This window comes from Aotus nancymaae, unplaced genomic scaffold (assembly GCF_030222135.1).
Source record: "Aotus nancymaae isolate 86718 unplaced genomic scaffold, 86718_ANA_hifiasm-v0.15.2.pri h1tg000014l, whole genome shotgun sequence".
Taxonomy (NCBI): Eukaryota; Metazoa; Chordata; class Mammalia; order Primates; family Aotidae; genus Aotus; species Aotus nancymaae.
Genome location: NW_026988425.1, coordinates 59409596 through 59430719, shown reverse-complemented (window position 1 = coordinate 59430719; position 21124 = coordinate 59409596). Strand labels below are relative to the sequence as shown.

Genomic DNA, 21124 nt, shown 5'->3' with positions numbered 1-21124 from the left:
AAACTTTTTTTCTGCTTTCTTTCCTTTATCGGAAATTATTTTATTACTTGTTATTTCTATGCTCAGTACAGCAAAATTTATTACTAGCCTAATGCTAAAAATCACATTATAAGTTAGATAGAAGCTCTATAGCCTGTAAACATTGAAAATGGAAGAAAACATAGACTCAGGCCAGAGGTTGTAAGTTGGCAATTTAGGGGCCAGTTTTTATCTACATACATATTTTAGCATCCCACAGTATTTAAAAAAAAACAGCACAACAACTTTGAATCAGTTGTTACATTTAAAAACAAGAAAAGTTTAGATGGAAAAAAACTAAGTTTTCATGTCTTGAAAAAACAGACTGATAATATTGGACTACCTTCTTGCATCACAACATTCAACTGTAGCAGTGATCTCCTTTACTGGTGTATGTTCTCTGTAATTTATCATTGACTCGACCACCCAGTCGATTTTCTTTTTTTTTTTTTCCTTACTGTCAACCTGCAGAAACAGGATTTCTAAGAACTTCACTGAGATGTAGGCATGTCATTTCATCTTTCTACTTTATATCCTTTATTAGAAGTAGTCTTTAGGCCGGGCATGGTGGCTCATGCCTGTAATCCCAGCACTTTCAGAGGTGGAGGCGGGCAGATCACCTAAGGTCAGGAGATCGAGACCAGCCTGGCCAACATGGTGAAACCCCGTCTCTACTAAAATTACAAAAAATTAGCTGAGCATAGTGGTAGGCACCTGTGATCCTAGCTACTCCAGAGGCTGAGGCAGGCGAATCACTTGAACCCGTGAGGTGGAGGTTGCAGTGAGCCAAGGTCACGCCACTGCCCTCCAGCCTGGGCAACAAGAACAAAATTTTGTCTCCAAAAAAAAAAAAAGTAGTCTTTATTTCAAAGAGAGATTTTAGCAGCATACTTAAGGTCAAAGTGATGAAATAGAGGTACAAAAGAAAATATTATAAATCATGATTTTAGTCAATAATTATATACTTATAAATAGTAGCTTTATTATATGCTGTTTTTAATACAGTAAGTCCATATTTATTGCTGTTTTTCCATTATACTATAGTTATGATATATACTGTTTTTTTAAAATTGCTATTACTTAAGGCTATTTTTCACTTTAGCCTTAAAAAACCCAAATTTCAGTGACAAAATGAAAATGCTCGTTATAATATGTGTTTATTCACAAAATTAGATAGTGTTTTAGTTATTCAAACATAATACCTATATTTTATATTTATCTTTGATTAATTTCATAAGAATTATTCAAATTTAAAGCTATAATTAATTTTAGTTTTGATTTGCTCATCTCATAAAAACTTATATCCATGCTAAAGCCAAGTTCACAGACTATGATATGTTTAAGGCAGGTATAAATTTAGTTTTATTTCATAACTACTATATCCTTGCTTGATGTAGCGGAGTTTTTGTTTCAGCTTCGCTACCAGATGTTGCAGAAATTTCTATTTGTTATACAAGGTTATTTCTTCAAGCATACTTCAACTTTATTTTCTTCGATTTTTTAAAAAATTGTTTTTCTTTTTTTAAATTTAATTACCTTCACTATGATCCCTTTTTACCTAAATTATAAATATATAATGGAATATATAAATATAAAATACATTATAAATATATAATGGAAATACCTGAAACTTTTAAACCTGAAAACTGCTGAGCAAGTCCCCCTTTAAGTGGCACAGCCAACTAAAATAAACATGAAATTTTAGAAAAAGAGGAAAGAAACCTATATAATCAGGCATATAAGCAGGGAATGATGTCTACATGAATTATACATTTGCTGTGGATGATACTGAATCACTGTTCATTAGGACAACCACTCCACTTATTTCTCTTCTACTGTATTCGTCCAGGTGGGGTAAAACCTTGTGCATTAAACTGCTTGGCTGAAGGTTATAATTTCTACACTGAACGTGCTCCTGCGGTAATCGATGGGACCCAGTGCAATACGGATTCACTGGATATCTGCATCAATGGAGAATGCAAGGTTGCTCAGATTTTACTCCATTCTGTTGTGGTTTCTGAGACTTTTGTCTTTTTCTCATTAACTCCTATTTAATATTATGTTTAATTTTTTTTAAAAAATAGGGCCACATTTTAGAGAAATTCAGTTTCAAACATTAAGAATAGCAACATATGTAAAGGTAAAATGACCAATTCATATTCAAGCACCATACAAATGTGGTTTATTCCAGTATTCTAGTTATTTTTACAGTGATTGCCAGAAGTATGAAAATATTTTGGATTTTAATTTCCATTACCATTCTGTTCTGTTTACAAACAAGATGATAGAAAAAGAGAGAGAATGAGGATTCAGCTCTTATTCATATGCCTACCATGTGTTCTTTTTGGAAGATTATTTGATAAATTTCATAGCATAAGTTTTCCTCAAAGTTTGAAATAGCTATGCTCCTCCTACTTTATCTCCTTTTGAAGCATTTACAATGGTTTTCATTGTGGAGTTAGTCTTTATCTTATTAAAGCATTTGCTTTAGGGAATTAGTCAGACTATTTGGGAATTGTAGGAGCAAATCTATGCTGTTTTCCTAGACCTGCGTATGATTGTATCATAGTAAGAAAAGCCACAAAAACCACTATTTTCATAAATTTTTTTACTTGTCTTGTTTTGTTTTACTTTAAAGAGAGGCATAAATTAAGTGCTTCAAACTGAGAAAGACGAGATAAAAAGCACCATTTTACTTAGTCTCATAATTTCTTGGAAAAGTTTCTATCCTTCTGGCTACTTGTCTCCAAATATATCTGATGATGATTCAGTTTGTGTATGTATATTTGTATGTGTTTATGTATCTGTGGGCAAGGGGTACTTTATTTTCTTGAAGAAAAAGTTATTTTTGTGACAGTATTCAAGTTTATCAAATAACAAAGACCCAAGTATGGTTTGTATTCACAGATTACCTTATTTTTACTTTTTTTACTGGAAAAACAAGTAAATAAATAAGTTACATGCATTTGATTAGTATGGTTCCAAGAATTTCTCTGACACACTGAATATTCCTCTCTGTTTTCAGCATGTAGGTTGTGATAATATTTTGGGATCTGATGCTAGGGAAGATAGATGTCGAGTCTGTGGAGGGGATGGAAGCACATGTGACGCCATTGAAGGGTTCTTCAATGATTCGCTACCCAGGGGAGGTGAGTACATAGAGAGAATTCTTCCTCACACATCTGGTGTACTTGGAGGAGCCAAAACAGTTGGTTTCCCCTCCCCCCATTTTTCAGATTTTTTTTTAAATTTAGGTAATGGTTTCTTCCCCAAATTGCTTTCAGTTGTTTTAGTGTTAAATGTGGCTTCATGTAAGATATTTTAAGGAAATGTTCTCCCTCTCCACTTAACTTCATTTGGCCATGTTTCTTTAAGGTGTACATTCTCACAGGGCATTGATATGAGGGGCATGTGGTGAGGAAAAAAATGAACCATTATACATGTTGAGGCTTTTAAAATATCTTGAGATGATTTTAAAGAAAAAGACTGTTAAATACTGTTTCTCTAAAATGTATTCATGAACCCAAAGGGTAATTTGCCCATATTTCATAATTTATAAAATGCAAAGTCAAAGAAAGAATGGAATAATAAGGAAATGATTAGTATTAAATGGTTACTAAATATTCATTTCCTGACCAAGGCTGCTTAATACTGGCTATCTTCTATGTTCCAGGCTACATGGAAGTGGTGCAGATACCAAGAGGCTCTGTTCACATTGAAGTCAGAGAAGTTGCCATGTCAAAGAACTATATTGGTATGTTAGATTGGTATGTTAGTTTGCTAGATTTTAAAAGTTAATGAGGAAAAGTAGCATAGTGTCATGAAGGGAAAGACATCTACTTTGAGATAGATCACTTGGAGCTAAAATGAAGGAAGCTCCAAGTTTTATAGGACCACATGGACAATGCTAAACAGAAAAATTAGAATTTATAACTTACTCTTCACTGGGTTATTTTATTTAAAAAAAAATAATTTTAGGTTTTTTTTTTTTGAGATGAAGTCTTGCTCTGTCACCCAGGCTAGAGTGCAATGGCATGATCTCGGCTCACTGCAATCTCTGCCTCCTGGGTTCAGGCGATTCTCCTGCCTCAGCCTCCCAAGTAACTGGGATTACAGTTGACTGCCACCACACCAGGCTAATTTTTGTATTTTTAGTAGAGACGGCGTTTCACCATGTTGGCCAGGCTGATGTTGAACTTCTGACCTTAAGTGATCCATCCACCTCAGCCTCCCAAAGTCCTGGGATTACAGGCGTGAGCCATCACACCTGGCCAAAAAAAATCAATTTTATTTAGGTATAATTTACATATAATAAAACACATCCATTATAAATGCTCAGTTCAGAGTATTGATAATTTTATATATATACACATATAAATACCACAACCAAGATATAAAACATTTTTATGATTCCAAAACTCTCCTTCATTCCCTTTTGCAGTCAAATTCCCTCAACCTCAGCTTTATTCGAAGGCAAACACTCATCGGTTTTTGACGTTATGTATATTACTTTTACTTATTTGGAACGTCATACAAATGAGCCCATAGAGTATCTATACTTATATCTGACTTTTTTCACTCAGCATGTCTTTGGGATTCATCTATTTTGTTGAGTGTTTCTGAAGGTCATTCCTTTTTACTGCCAAATAGTATTTTATTGTGTGGATATACCATAATTTGTTTATCCATTAACTTGTTGATAGATATTTGGGTCATTTCTAGTCTTTAACTATTAAACAAGCTTTTGTGAACATGTATTTTCATTTCTCTTGCATAAATACTTAGAATGAAAAGAATGAGTCATATGATAAGTACATGTTTAGCTTTACAAAAAATTACAATACAGCCATAATGGAAGACAGTATGAAGGCTCCTCCAAATATTAAAAGTAGAATTACCATGTGATCCACTTCAGGGTATATAGCCAAAGGAAATAAAATCACTATCTCAAAGAGATATTTATACTTACATGATCATTGCAGCATTATTCACAATAGCTAAGGTATGTGAATATCTGTCAACATGATCATTGCAGCATTATTCACAATAGCTAAGCTATGTGAATATCTGTCAACAGATGAATAAGTAAAGAAATTGTGTCATCTGCATGCAATAGAATATTATTCAGCCTTAAAACAAGGAAACTATTCATTTGCAACAATATAGATGAACCTGGAGGACATCATGCTAAGCTAAATAAGCCAGACACAGACAAATACTACATGATCTCACTTATATGTGGATTCTAAAAAAGTCAAACAGAGAGTATAAGGGTATTTACTAGGGGTCAGGGAGGAAGTGGAATGGGAAGATGTTGGTCGAAGAGTACAAACTTTCAGTTGTAAGAGGAATGAGTTCTGGATATCTAATATACTTTAGTTAATAATGATACATTATATACTTGAAATTTGTTAAAAGAATAGATCTTATTATCACCACATACAAAAAAGGCAACTATAGGAAGTCATGGATATGTAAATTAGCTGTATTGTGGTATTCATTTCACAATGTTTATGTATATCAAATCATCACATTGCACATCTTACACTTATAATATTTTATTTCTGAGTTATACCCCAACAAAGCTGGAAAAAAAAGAAAGTATGAAAATGTTTCCCAAAATGGATGTATTATTTTATATTTCTATCAGTAATGTAGAAGAGTTCCAGATGCTCTACATTCTTGACAATACACTTGGTATTGTCAGTCTTTTTAATTTTACCCATATGAATTTTGTTTTTAGTGAAGTGTCTACACAAATATTTTATCCATTTTAAATTCTTTTTCTTTTTTGAGTTATTAGTTGTTTATATATTCTGGATGCAAGTCTTTATCAGATATATTTTATAGATATTTTCTCCTAATTTCTGGGTTGCTTATTCATTTTTTGAAGTGTCTTTTAATTTTGATGTAATCCAATGTGTTAATTTTTTAATGGTTTGTGCTTTCATGTCCTGTCTTAGAAATTTTGCCTGCTCCAAGATTGCCAAGATAGTTTTCAGTATTTAGGAAGTTATTTTATATATATATATTTTATTGCACTTTAGGTTCTGGGGTACATGTGCAGAACATGCAGGATTGTTGCATAGGTACACACATGGCAATTTGGTTTGCTGTCTCCATCCCCGTCACCTGTATCTGGCATTTCTCCCCATGTTAACCCTCCTCAACTCCCTACCCACCACTGTCCCTCCGCTAGTCCCCCCCAACAGACCCCAGTGTGTGATGGTCCCCTCCCTGTGTCTGTGTGGTCTCATTGTTCAACACCTGCCTATGAATGAGAACATGCGGTGTTTGATTTTCTGATCTTGTGTCAGTTTGCTGAGAATGATGGTTTCCAGGTTCACCCAGGTCCCTACAAAGGACATGAACTCATTGTTTTTTATGGTTGCATAGTATTCCATGGTGTATATGTGCCACATTTTCCTTGTCCAGTCTATCATCTATGGGCATTTGGGTTGGTTCCAAGTCTTTGCTATTGTAAACAGTGCTGCAATGAACATACATGTGCATGTGTCTTTATAATAGAATGATTTATAATCCTTTGGCTATATACCCAGTAATGGTATTGCTAGGTCAAATGGAATTTCTATTTCTAGGTCCTTGAGGAAGCACCACACTGTCTTCCACAATGGTTGAACTAATTTACACTCCCACCAGCAGTGTAAAAGTGTTCCTATTTCTCCACATCCTCTCCAGCATCTGTTGTCTCCAGATTTTTTAATGCTGGCGTGAGGTGGTATCTCAATGTGGTTTTGATTTGTATTTCTCTAATGATCAGTGGTGAGCATTTTTTCATATGTATGTTGGCCTCATATAGGTCTTCTTTTCAAAAGTGTCTATTCATATCCTTCTCCCACTTTTGAATGGGTTTGTTTTGTTTTTTTCTTGTAAATCTGCTTTAGTTCTTTGTAGATTCTGGGTATTAGCCCTTTGTCAGATGGGTAGATTGCAAAACTTTTTCCCATTTGTATTTCTGTGGAAATACAGAAATACAAATGGTTTGTATTTCTCTGGAATCAGTGGTGATATCCCCTTTATTGTTTTTTATTACATCTATTTGATTATTCTCTTTTCTTTTTATTAATCTGGCTAGTGGTCTATTTTGTTGATCTTTTCAAAAAACCAGCTCCTGGATTTGTTGATTTGCTGATTTTGTTGATCTCCTTCCGTTCTGCTCTGATCTTAGTTATTTCTTGTCTTCTGCTAGCTTTTGAATTTTTTTGATCTTGCTTCTCTAGCTCTTTCAATTTTGACGATAGGGTGTCGATTTTAGATCTTTCCTTGCTTCTCATGTGGGCATTTATTGCTATATATTTTCCTCTAGACACTGCTTTAAATGTGTCCCAGAGATTCTGCTATGTTGTGTCTTCGTTTTCATTGGTTTTGAAGAACATCTTTATATCTGCCTTCATTTCATTTTTTATCCAGTCAACATTCAAGAGCCAGTGGTTCAGTTTCCATGAAGCTGTGCAGTTCTGAGTTAGTTTCTGAATTCTGAGTTCTAACTTGATTGCGCTGTGGTCTGAGAGACTGTTTGTTATGATTTCTGTTCTTTTGCATTTGCTGAGGAGTGATATACTTCTGATTATGTGGTCAATTTTAGAGTAGGTGTGATGTGGTGCTCAGAAGAATGTATATTCCTGTGGATTTGGGGTGGAGAGTTCTGTAAATGTCTATTAGGTTTTCTTGGTCCAGGTCTGAGTTCAAGTCCTGGATATCCTTGTTAATTTTCTGTCTCGTTGATCTGTCTAATATTGACAGTGGAGTATTAAAGTCTCCCACTATTATTGTGTGAGAGTCTAAGTCTCTTTGTAAGTCATTAAGAACTTGCTTTATGTATCTGGGTGCTCCTGTATTGGGTGTGTATATATTTAGGATCGTTAGCTCTTCTTGTTGCATTGATCCTTTTACCATTATGTAATGCCTTTCTTTGTCTTTTGATCTTTGTTGGTTTAAAATTCATTTTATCATAGACTAGGTTTGCAACTCCTGCTTTTTTTGTTCTCCATTTGCTTGGTAAATCTTCCTCCATCCATTTATTTTGAGAGATGGGTTTCCTGGATATAGCACACCAATGGGTTTTGACGTTTTATCCAATTTGTCAGCCTGTATCTTTTGATTGGGGCATTTAGTCCATTTACATTTAAGGTTAATATAGTTATGTGTTAATTTGATCCTGCCATTTTGATGCTAGCTGGTTGTTTCGCCCATTAGTTGATGCAGTTTCTTCATTGTGTCGATGGTCTTTACCATTTGGTACATTTTTGGAGTGGCTTGTACTAGTTGTTCCTTTCTATGTTTAGTGCTTCTTTCAGGAGCTCTTGTAAGGCAGGCCTGGTGGTGATGAAATCTCTGAGCAATTGCTTATTCATAAAGGATTTTATTTCTCCTTTGCTTATGAAGCTTAGTTTGGCTGGATATGAAATTCTAGGTTGAAAGTTCTTTTCTTTAGGGATGTTGAATATTGGCCTCCACTCTCTTCTGGCTTGTAGAGTTTCTGCTGAAAGATCCACTGTGAGTCTGATGGGCTTCCCTTTGTATGTAACCTGACCTTTCTCTCTGGCTGTTCTTAGTATTTTTTCCTTTATTTCAACGACTTGGGAGGTTGAGGTAGGAGAATCACTTGAGCTCAGGAGTTTTAGATTAGCCTGGGCAACATAGTGAGATCCCCATCTCTTAAAAATATTCTTTGACCCACAGTCTGTTTTATCCGATACTAATCTAGCTATCCCAGATGTCTTCAGTGTTTGCATGGTAAATCTTTTTCTATAGTCACTTTTCACATGTAGGTACTTCTGTCTTTAAAGTCTGTTTCCTATAGAACACATGTAGTTTGATCTTGATTTTTTATTATGTCTCACGATCATTGCATTTTAAAATTAAAATCTTTAGTTTGGTGGCAGGGAGTCGGGGGGGCTCGGCAACTATTTCTGTTAAGGGTCAGACAGTAAATCATATAGTCTTTGTTACAACTATTCACTTCTACCATTGTAGTGTGAAAGCAAACACAGGTAATAAAAAAAGGGGTGTGACTGTGCTCCAATAAAACTATCTACAAAAACAGGAGGTGATAATGTTTGGCAACTTCTTGTTTAGATCATTTATATTTAATGTAATTATCAATATAATTGGGTTTAAGCCTACCATCTTGCTGCTTTTCTGTTTGTCCTGTGTATTTTTTTCCTTTTTATTCTCCTTTCATGTTTTCTTTTAGATTAACCAAGGGTTTTGTTGTATTTCATTTAATCTCTACTAAATGGTTTATTAGCTATACTTCTTTGTGCTATTTAATTAGTGGTTGCTTTAGGATTTACAAAATGCATTCTTAATTTATCATAATACATTTCCAAATAATATTGCACCATTTTGTGTATAATGTAAAGCCCTTACAAAGGTTTACTTCCATTGTCCCATTCCATTCTTTGTGCTGTTTTCTAATACTTTCCCCTTCTCATTGGTTATTATTTTTGTTTCAAACAGCCAATTATCTTTTTAAAAAAAAATTTAAATAAGTAAAATTATTTTGTATTTACCCACATATTTACTATTATCTGGCATACTTTCTTTCTTTGTATAGATCTGAGTTTTCATCTGCTATAAATTTGTGTGTATGTACATGTAATGTCATCATGTTTCTTCTCATATTTATGTTTTCCTTTAAAGTTCTTGAATATATTTATAATAGCTATTTGAAAATTATTTTCTGCTAATTCCATAATTTTTGTTATTTCTGGGTCTGTTTCTTTTGCTTTGCCTTATTCCTGTTTAAATCACATTCTCCACCTTTTCTGCATTGGTAGCAATTTCTCATTGGGTGTTGCACATTGTGAATGTTTCTTTGTTGAGAGCCTAGATTTTGATTTATTTCTTTAAAGAGTCTTAAGTAACTTGTAGATCAGCTTGATCCTTTTGATGTTTGCTTTTGACCTTTGTTTGGGTAAATCCAGAATATTCTTTATTCTAGAGCTTGCTCAGCCCTACTACAAAAGCATGATTCTTCTTGGGTCTTTACTGAATGCGCTGGTGATTGAAATGCAGGAGTTCTGCTTACAACTCCACAGTTTTTTTGCCTGGCTTCATGTAATTTTACATACACATATGCAGATCAATATTGAGCAACAGATTTCCTCCCTTTTCTCTTGTTCTCTAGTCCTGCATATTCCAGCTATGTCAGCCTTCCTAGTTTTTGATCTCTCTTCTTAACTTGGTAATTAACTTAACTTGATTCTCCACCTAAAGAAAGTGTCTCCAAGCAGAAAGTTGTGGAGATCATGGTGTCTGCATAGTCCTGTTCAGTGCCTGAGAACAGCTGATTCATATATTTTGAGAGGTTTCTGATTATTTACAATGGAAGGGCAAGTCTAATACCAGTTATTTCAACATTAAAGTAGAATTTCTATTTAGTTGATGTTTAATCCTTTGAGATAGTTTTAGTCTCTCCACAAATCCTTAGTGAGACCTAAATGAGTTTTTATTTTAGTTAAAATATTATTCCCTTTCTCTTAAAGCATTTAAAAATAAGGGCACATCCAGAGTGTGTCTTCAGATGGAATACCAGTATTATCAGGCTCTTTTGTTTATGAAGACTTTATTATTTTTACACCATAATTTTGAATTATTTTCTGCATCAATAATACTCAAAACAAAAATAAAGTTTTCTAGCCTCACCTTTTTCCCTCTTTGGTAATTCTCTTTTCAGAATACCACATCGTCTTCCTTTACTCATTCTTATTTAATGCCTCTTAAATGCTTGGCATTTTTCTGGACTACATTATGACACAATTAATTATACATTCCTGACAGCCAAGAGGAGTTAGAATTCCTTCATTTAGTAGTTGAAAAAAAAAAAAGGAAGTGAGAGCTCAAACTGAAGGAGAATTCAAAGCTGCAAACTTGTTTTTATCTTTAGTTTTACTATTTCATATATGACAGTCTCAGATGTCCTTATGAAACCAAATGTTTTAAACTATAGACAGAAAACCATTGCAACTAAGAGTTGAAAATAAAAGTTTTTAAGTACACAAAAATTTCAAGACCAGGTAACTCTTACATTTGCTTGTTTCTATCTCAAAAGGTTAATTAGGTTTATTTTTTGGCAGTTAAATGAATCTTCACAACATATCTGAAGTTAAGAAACTACAAATATTTTTGCCAGGCGGATGGGGGTTGAGAGACAACAATGGTCTACAGTATGAAGGACAAAAGCTATAGAGTCAGAGATTGTACACCTCGACTCTTTAGTCCTTTAGGCTACTTGCTTATCTGGTCTGATGAATCAAAGTTTTTGCAACCAGCTAGCATACTAACAAAATATTAAACTGACATGTTTACTTCTTTCCTGTTTGTTTATAGGAGTTTTTCTATAGTAGTACTAAAAATACTTTTTCAGCCACATATACTTTAAACTGTGTGTGTGTGTGTGTGTGTGTGTGTATTTCTTGTAAGAGATTTTTTTTAAGTATGCATGTTTATTAACATTTTCTTTTTTTCTGGGTTTTTTGTCATGCTTAGAAAAATATTTCATACCCCAATATTATGAGAAAAAATATTATTCCCTATCTCCTCCTGACATTTTAAGATTTAACTATTTTTATATTTAAATATTTACCCATCTGGCATTTATTCTTTCTCTCTTTTTTTAACTTTGTTTTTATTGAGGTGAAATTAACATTACATAAAATTAACTATTTGAAGTGAACAATTAACTGGCATTTAGTACATTCCAAAACATTTACATTGGCCCAGAAAAAAAAACCCATATCCATTAAGCAGTTACTCCCCATTCTCCTCATCCCCAATCCCCTGACAACCACCAATCTGCTTTCTGTCTCTATGGCCTTTTACCTGTTCTGGATATTTTATATAAATGAAAGCATACAATATGTGATATTTTCTGTCTGGTTTCTTCCACTTAATGTTTTTGAGGTTCATCACATTATAGCTTGTATCAAGACTTCATTATATCACAATTTGTTTATTCATTCATCCACTGATGAACATTTGTGTTTTTTTATTTGGGGCTATTAGAAATAGTGCTACTATGAATATGTGTGTCCAAGTATTTGTTTGGGTACCTGTTTTCAATTCTTTTGGATATGTGCCTAGGAGTTGAATTGTGGCATTTATTCTTATATAAAGAATGAAATATAAATTCAGCATTTTTTTGCCAAAAGGATAGTCTTCTGTCTTAGCCCCATTTCTTGTTATCTCTCCTTTACTAATTTACAACATTTCCTTTATCATACATAAAATTCCCTTATGTACTTGGGTCTGTTTCTTAAATCTCTGTTTGATTCGTGTTCTGTCTATCAGCCTGTGTCCAAGTACAACAGGTTGTCTCCACCCCATATCCATTTAATTACTATTTCAATATTTGGAAAGGAAAGTCTTCTCTCCACCCTCATGTTAACTCTCATCCCTAGTTATTCCTTTTGTCACAATTTTCCTTCCTAGTTCCACATATTTATTCCTTCAGGTTAACCTTTTGTTGCTTTCTATCAATGACATTATAAATATTTAAGTAATATCTTCTTACCATTCATGTGAAAAATCACCATTTTAATTTGTACTTAAGAATATGGTCAAGATTCATATATCTAAATGGAAATTGATATTCATTGTATACTTTATTGCAGTAATTAATCAGTGACACTTTGGTAAATGAAATTTCACATTTTTAGGTGAATTGTGATTTGTTTTCTAGCTTTAAAATCTGAAGGAGATGATTACTATATTAATGGTGCCTGGACTATTGACTGGCCTAGGAAATTTGATGTCGCTGGGACAGCTTTTCACTACAAGAGGCCAACTGATGAACCAGAATCCTTGGAAGCTCTAGGTCCTACCTCGGAAAATCTCATCATCATGGTAAATGCGTCTTTGCCCTTGTATTTCTTCTGTTTGTAATTCCCCCTTGTGACATAGGAAGGAACAAGTTTTATTATCTCTGCTTTACAGGTGGTGAAATTAAGGTAAACAAAGGTAAAACCATTTACCAAAGGGTGTTAGAACTGTGCAGAGTTAAGGTCATAGTGCTCTTGCTTGAATAATATTTTTATAAACAAACAAGACAGACGAAAGCAATGACTCCAAAATACCCATGAAAATGGGAGGAGAAAATTTGATATAAATGCCTGTGTTTTATATTATCTTAAATTTCCTATAAAACTTGTTTTGACATTTTCTTCTTCAAAAGGAATAATAAATATCTGAATGAAGGCTCATCGTATTTTAATTGTCTTCACCAGTTGTTTTCAATGGCAGGTTCTGCTTCAAGAACAGAATTTGGGAATTAGGTATAAGTTCAACGTTCCCATCACTCGGACCGGCAGTGGAGATAATGAAGTTGGCTTTACATGGAATCATCAGCCTTGGTCAGAATGCTCAGCTACTTGTGCTGGAGGTAAGATGCCTAATAGGCAGCCCAACCAGAGGGCAAGATGGAGAACAAAACATATTCTAAGCTATGCTTTGTGTTTGTTAAAAAAGCTAATTGGAAACATTTCTTGCAGGTTTGCTTCAAGCTGTAATTTAGCAAAAGAAACTTTGCTTTAATTATATTATATGCCATTTGTTTTCAACCTCATGTAATGTGTGCAGATTTGTTGGTAAAATACATCTTGGCACAATGAGTGTCTCTGCTGATGCTTCTCCCAAGACTATCTTGAAGGTGGGCTGTTTGCCTTTCGTGAACACATTCTTGGTAAAGAACATCAAAAGTTTTAAAAAAGAAAATGAGCAAGAATCAGACATCACAGATGCAACTTCTTGTAATGGGGGATGAAAATGTACGGCTGTGTGCTTGTTGTGTGTGTTTGTGTGCCTGTGTGTTTGCCACAATCCTATTCAAATCCCTTCTCCTGCCATCAAAGTTAAGGGGCTATATACTGGGATGCTACAATAATTACTGGTATCTGGGTTCTGGGTTAATGGTTTATACTGACCCCATTACAGTCCCTCAGAGGTAGCTGCTAGGCGGTGGTTGGTGATGTGTTGGTTGTCCCATGTGCGTTTTTCATGGGTGCCTTTTCCCTACAATTTACTCTATTCCTAATCCTCCTCCCTCTAGTGGCCACCAATGCAATTCTTTACCTCTGGCTGGGAGAGCAGGACAGTTGGCTTCCTTCAAAGCCAACACCCTTGCTGCTGCATGGACTGGTGAGTAGAAGTGCTGTGCAAGCAGCATCTTCCTTCTCTCTGGAGACTAAATGCATCGCCTCCACCGTACACCTTGATCCTAATAGGCAAGGAAACAAACCTGTCTCTCAGGCCTAGGCTGGACTAGATCACCTCACCATTCCAGAAGCAAAGATTAAATTTTAAATAGTGATATTTAGAATGGGCAAAATTAAAATAAAGTAAATCATCTAATATATTACCTATACTCCTTTTCTAAACTATGCAGAAATATATGATTTTACATAGACTTCATTCTCTCTTGTATTTGCATTTCTAAACAACTCTGATTTTCAAGTCTTAAGTTATTTTTAGAGAAATATTTATCATATAATCTATTCAGTATTTTTATTTTATTTTATTACTTGTTACTATTTTTTGAGATGAGTTCTTGCTCTGCTGCCCAAGCTGGAGTGCAGTGGCTTGATCACTGCAGCCTCAACCTCCTGGGCTCAAGTGATCCTCTCACATCAGCCTTTTGAGTAGCTAGGACCACAGAAGCATGCCACCACACCTGGCTAATTTTTTAAATTTTTGTAGAGACAGATCTCACTGTTTTACCTGGGCTTGTCTTGAACTCCTGGCCTCAAACATTCCTCCTGCCTCAGTTTCCCAAAGTGCTGGGATTACAGGTGTGAGCCATTGCTTCTAGCCTAATTCAGTATTTTTAGTCTCATACAGAATTAAAGCAATGATTAACTACAACTCCAATTTCAATATAAAGTCTAAACAACATAAAAAAAAAGAAGATGAACAATAAGATATTAATGTTCTCTACTATGTAAAGTATCATGAAACATGGTTATATGTAATTTGTGACATATTTTAAAAGATCTGTAGTTCCCATCCATTTTATGTGTAAAATGGCTGGTGATTTATAATGTAAAGTTTTTAAAACCATAGGACATTATCATTTTTAAATAAATAAATATTTGCAACTAATTGATCAAGTACATGCCATTGCATTATTTTTAGTGGCATTTGTGTATATATATATATATCTTTCTTTTTTCCAATTAAATTCTTTTTATTCTATAAATTAACTTTTCCCTTTGAATATTCCAACAAAAAGTCTTCTAGAACAGTACATATGTAATTCAGGCCCTGAGGCAAGGTGGGATAAACTTATTAAAGAAGAATTAAAATCATTTAAAGTTTAGGAAATCTAATAAGGATAGTCTAAAGTTGAGGTGGATTAGCTTGGAGAAAAGGAAGCTAAGAGGATGCGTATTAGTATCTTTAAGTATGCAACAGAATGATGAATGGGAAATTCTTAGTGCCAGTTCTTCTTTGTACTGAAATCGCTATATTTGGGGTTGGTTTAGACACAGTCTTGTCTGAGACCAAGAAGGGATTAAATGAATTCTCAATGTTCCTTCTACCCTACAATTCTATTTGTTCACAAAGGACTATCTCCTTTCTGAACAAATAGAATTGTAGGGTAGAAGGAAAAAAAAGAGGAAAAAGGCCATGAGAACTGAATTTGGAAGAAAAACTATAATTTTGTTGAGGTCAGAAAGTTAAAAGTCCAGATGAATGTTATTTTTTTCCGTAACACTTGTATTGAGAAATAGAAGTGATTTCTTGTGGTAGGGGATAAAAGAAAAATAGGGAGGGAGAAAAGCCTCTAGAAGGAGAGCTTTCTCTTCCTTGTTATTTTTCCTTCTTTCTATGATTTGTAGCTCCTGGTCTTAGATATTGGAAGTGGTTCTGGAAACTCACATTCAGCTTGGTTGTGGGTGATTATGAGCATTCTTGAGGCTATTGCCTTCTTCAGATGAGAGATACAGAGGTCATGATGTGAAGAGCTGCCATTTGTCTTGGTAAGTGGTTCTTAAAGTCTGGTCCTGGACAAGCAGCATAGACATCATTTAGAAACTTGTTAGAAATGCTAATCTGGGTGCCCCATTTCAGACCTACTGAACAGAAACTCTTCAAGTGGAGCCCATTAATCTATGTTTTAACAAGCCCTCCAGGTGATTCTGATGCTCACTCAAGTTTGTGTACCACTGGTATTGGCTGACAGAGAAACCAAACCCAGCACTCTAGACACATAGAATCCATGTCCTCATCACTGAAGTCTGTGCATCTTTATGGACTCATTTTGCCCCTAGAACAATATCTGAAACACAGTAGGTGCTCAATAAGCATTTGTAGATTAGTGAATGAGTGAAAGGAATTAATTTTGGCAATTATATCTTCGTGCTTGTCTTTTCTAATGTGGGAAGTGAAAGTTTAGAGTTGCTACTTATAGAGTGGGGCAAAACTTTTGTCAACAAAAAATAGTATAATTTTAATTAGCTTGGGTAAGTAAAGCCAAGCTTCTCTCTTGTTTACTTTTTTTGTTTGTTTTCTTTTGTTTTGGGTTTTTTTTTGAGACAGAGTCTTGCTCTGTCACCCAGGCTGGAGTGCAGTGATGTGATCTCAGCTCACTGCAACCTCTGCATACCGGGTTCAAGCAATTCTCCCACCTCAGCCTCCCCAGTAGCTGGGACTACAGGTGCCCACTACCGTACCTAATTTTTGTATTTTTGTATTTTTTTATTGTAATTTTTGTATTTGTAGTAGAGATGGAGTTTCAACATGCTGGCCAGGCTGGTCTTGAACTCCTGACCTCAAATGATCCACCTGCATCAGCCTCCCAAAGTGCTGGGATTACAGGCGTGAGCCACTGTGCCCAGTCATCTTGCTTACTTTAAATAGGTGGAAAATATTTTCTAGGATATAGAGTGCAGGAATCAATGATTGAAGTTGCTCTTCTTACACATACCCTCACTTTTAACCCCAGGTTCTTTAAATATAAGAAGCTTATGATTGAGGGAAGTAAAGTCATTTTAGGGTTTAGGAACTTTGACCCAAGAGAAACCAGAGTCATCCTCTCCTTAATGAAACTTCATTTTATAGTTAAGAAACCTTTTAACAAAAAGTCATTTCTACCTAGCTTTCACTCAGAAACTGAGGATGCATACCAAATCATTTCTTTTTCTATTTTTTTTCTCTTTTGTTGTTGCTGTCAATAAGCCTGTTGTCTTTATAAGGGACATTTTGGGATGGTTCCACTTCATCGTTTTAACTTCCTTCTTGGGCTTCTTCTCATACACTGGATTCTCTCCTATGGTAGCATGAGCTTTCTTATACATCTTCCCCATCATATCTGGAGTTACGCTGTTCTTTATGTATTGAGAGAGCCGTTTCTTGTAAGCATCTTTATCTTCCTTCATTAAGTAGCACATGTAATCTGCAACATTCTGGCCCATGATGTGCTTTTGGTGTACTTCTACTTTAAATTCTTTGCTTTCAGAATCATAACTAGAGAATTGTTTGGTCCTGTGAGGGATAGGCAAACCTCCATCCATAGCTCCCTTAAGGATGCTAAAAACTTTATTGCCGGTGGTAGTTCTGGCAAGGCCTCCATCCAAATAGCAGATAAAGGCACCTGGCTGAACATCAATGCTTTCCACATTATATTCGTCTCCAATCACCTACACTTGGCCTTCATGGATCTTATCGATGCCAAACCTATTGTAAAGCCTGTGGGCCAGGAGCAGGCCAATACAATATGCCACAGCGTCATCTGTCAGGCTTCATTTGTCATTTGTCAGACAAAATATGTCTTCATACCATATTTTGGCAGTTCATGTGCATATGCTGTACAGACTATCATATCCCTTCTATATGGGCATAAGCAGTCTGACAAATGGTATCTCTGTTTGTTACATGAACTATCAACCTGTGTTTGAGTGTGTTTTATTTATTCTTATCCTGTATCACCAGGCATTTTTGAGCATAGTAATCAGTTTTACCCTCACGCGGTCTTCTAAATTTCACTTGGTATCTCTCAAAGTAAACCTTATTCTTAACAACTTTAATAAACCCCATCCTGTGGAAGAGACCCACGTTGTCTGCTGCTTGACAAAGACCTGGAGTTCCAGCAGTGCTAGGTGGAGAAAAGGGGTAAAGTCAGTTATTAACTGGGATACTCCATGCTCATCTCTCCAAAGAGGTGCTAGGTGCCTTGAGGCTGTCAAAGTTCTTTTAAGTGGAAAAGAGAAAAAAAGAAAGATCTCAAAGAACTTTCAGTGGCAGTCTCAAAAGATCCTCCAGTGTTTTCACTTGTTATTATCCTGCATATGTTTTATTAATATCAAGACCTTTGGGCTTTAATTGAGTTTGGGAGCAATAATGATAGCTTTCTCTTATGAGATCTTTTAAGATAAGAAGTTTCAGACTGTTTTTCTGTTGCTTAGCAGATCCAGTGACAAATCTAATGCTGCAGGAAACATTGGTGATTCAGTCCAAGTAATGGTCTTTTCTCTGAGTCAGTGATGAAACACTTCCTTAGCTTCATAAGGAACATTGAGAGGCTATGGGGTGTTGTCTTCAGGATATGTGTGATTTTTGAGATACAGCTGTGACTCTTCCTCAGAGAGAAATCCAAGCCCAAAAACATGACTATTTTCAGAACCATTGCTACTAGAGTTTGTTTCTGTATTCCTTACCCAAGGTTATTTTATACATTGTGATTTACTGACTCTCAAATTTATATGCTACTATTGGATTAGTGATTATAATCAGGTTTTAATTAATAAATCTTGGCTGGGTAGTGAAAGTTGTATTAAAACACAAAGCTTTAGGAGATTTTTAAAAGTAGTAATTTATGCCAGTATACCTATGCACTGTGACTTCTAAAGTTTCAAATAACAAATATTGTACATTCATCCTTTGGTTTTAGTCATACCTACTCTCTTTTTACTGAAGTTTGGCTAGATGTGTGGTTCTCAAATTTAAGCACACACGTCAGAATTACCTGGAGGTTTACTTTGTTTTTTAGGACACAGATTGCTATGTTCTACCAACAATTTCTGATTCAGTAGTCTAGGGGAGGCTTTAAGAATTTACATTTCTAAGTTTCCAGGTGATGCTGGTACTACTGGCTCAGGAACTAGACTTCAAGGCTCTGGGCTAGACACTTAGATTTCCTAAAGTAAATGCCTACTAAAACAGAATGACAAATCTTTTGGGTAATAATCCATATTATAGTTATAACCACATTATCACTAATCTTTTGGACAGGTGGTTCTATTGCTCAGCTATGTAATAATAAAATTGTAAAGTTTATAGAACATTCCCTGTTCCTATATTTCATTTGATCATCCTCGGTAGCTACATAAGATAGGCATTGATATTATTAGTCATAATTTATAGATAGAATTCAAGTAATTTGCTGAAATCAAGACCTAGCAATTTAGTCTATAGTGACCTTTTTAATGTAGTAATGTGGTGTTCTCTTGTAATAAAAAGAGCTTTCTCACCAGTTGGCAGCCTCAATAGAGAAACCTGATATAGCCCCACCCATAAATATCTCCTTCACCAGCTTGAAATTTTATTTTGTCAAATGCTTTCCCTAGAGCAATCTCTCCAAGGAGATACCAGTTCTTAACTTTGGCTGCACATTGGAATATCCAGGGAGAACTTTAAACACTTATGATACTTTGTCCCCACCCCAGAGAGTCTTCTTTAATAGGCTGGGGATGTGGCCTAGGCATCAGGCTTTGAAAAGTTCCATAGGTAATTCTAATGTACAGCCAAGGTTGAGAAGTACTGCCTTTGAAACTGATTAAAAGTTTTAGCCTTCAAAAAATTAACATTAAGATGCAAATACCCCTGAGAGCATTACTAACACATATCTCTGTCTTTAAGTGGCTACTAGTTGAATGCTAAGGTTACAAGATTTTGGAATGAGTATCTGGGATGGGACAGTAGAGAGGGACATCAGAGAAGGGAATGAAACAAGGGCTAGCATGCCACTTAATTTCATAATTTTGTTTAATATAGCTGTTGACCTTGGACATGCCTATATATTTACCGTCTTCCTCCACTTGATGGATCATTTATAAGCATCCAATTAATGTAATAAATGCTTTTAAAACTGACTGAAATTGTGCTAAACAGATTTCCCAAAGCTCTTTATTCTAATTTCAAATTTATCTGATACTGACAGAGCTAAAATGAGTAGATGATTAGGTATTCGACCAACTCTAATTTAGATGCACAAGTCAGACTATAAGAAGCATATGGCCCCTATTTGAACTCAATATTTATGAACACGGATAAAATTTGTTTTCTCTTAAATTACAGTTCTAATCAGAGAAGGCCTTCTAATTTTTAAGAAATTACTTTCTTTAAGTGAATTATCTTTGCAGAAAGCAGCAATATTCATGATAATTTTCTACCCTACATTTCTGGGTGTGTTCTCATTTTACTCCCGTCCCCTCTTCTTATTTAATATTATACAATGCTTAGGTTTTAAAGTGAAACCATCTAAAGCCTGTTAACTGATAATTGATGCTGTAGTGTTGTATTTAACTTTGCACCTGTTCTGTTAGAAAATAAACCTTAAGAATACTTTATTTACAGTATAAATAAATATCAGAAATACATATATTTTATGTTTATTACAATTTTATATTTATATTTTAAGTATACAGTCTTTGCCCTGCCATTGGCTCTATTGACACTCCTGATTACTTTCTCCAGATTGTTTTTTTCTAAATTTTTCTTTCTTCCTCTTTGTGTAGAAGTACAAAACTTGCATACCAAAGAACTTAACTTGGTCAAGTTTCTGCTAATACACAAAAGCATCTCTCTGCTAAACATTTCTTTGCAGCTCATTGGGGGAAGAGATGTTTAAAGTTATGTTTAAATTAAGGAATAGTAGATTAATTTAAATTAATAGTATCCTTAATTTAAATTAAGGATAAGAGATGTTAAAGTTATGTTTAAATTAAGGAATAGTAGGAAGGAGACAGGTTTACTGATAGAGATACTTTTTATTTTGTTTGAAGATCAAAGAACATAGATTTTATTTTACATATGTTATATGGTTATACAGGAATGTTTCTAATCAATCATCATTGACTATTTAAAA

At 34.7% G+C, this 21124-nt stretch overlaps 1 protein-coding gene and 1 pseudogene across 1 annotated transcript in view; one reads left to right on the top strand and one right to left on the bottom strand.

Moving 5' to 3' along the window:
• ADAMTS6 (ADAM metallopeptidase with thrombospondin type 1 motif 6) overlaps positions 1-21124 on the top strand; it is a 328680-nt gene that overhangs the window by 262587 nt on the left and 44969 nt on the right. Inside the window, exons 16-20 of the mRNA XM_012462273.2 lie at positions 1868-2001; positions 3044-3167; positions 3692-3772; positions 12725-12888; positions 13285-13423. Coding sequence (XP_012317696.2) covers positions 1868-2001; positions 3044-3167; positions 3692-3772; positions 12725-12888; positions 13285-13423 — 642 coding nt within the window. The remainder of the gene's footprint in view (positions 1-1867; positions 2002-3043; positions 3168-3691; positions 3773-12724; positions 12889-13284; positions 13424-21124) is intronic.
• LOC135274751 (large ribosomal subunit protein uL18-like) lies at positions 17182-18075 on the bottom strand (annotated as a pseudogene).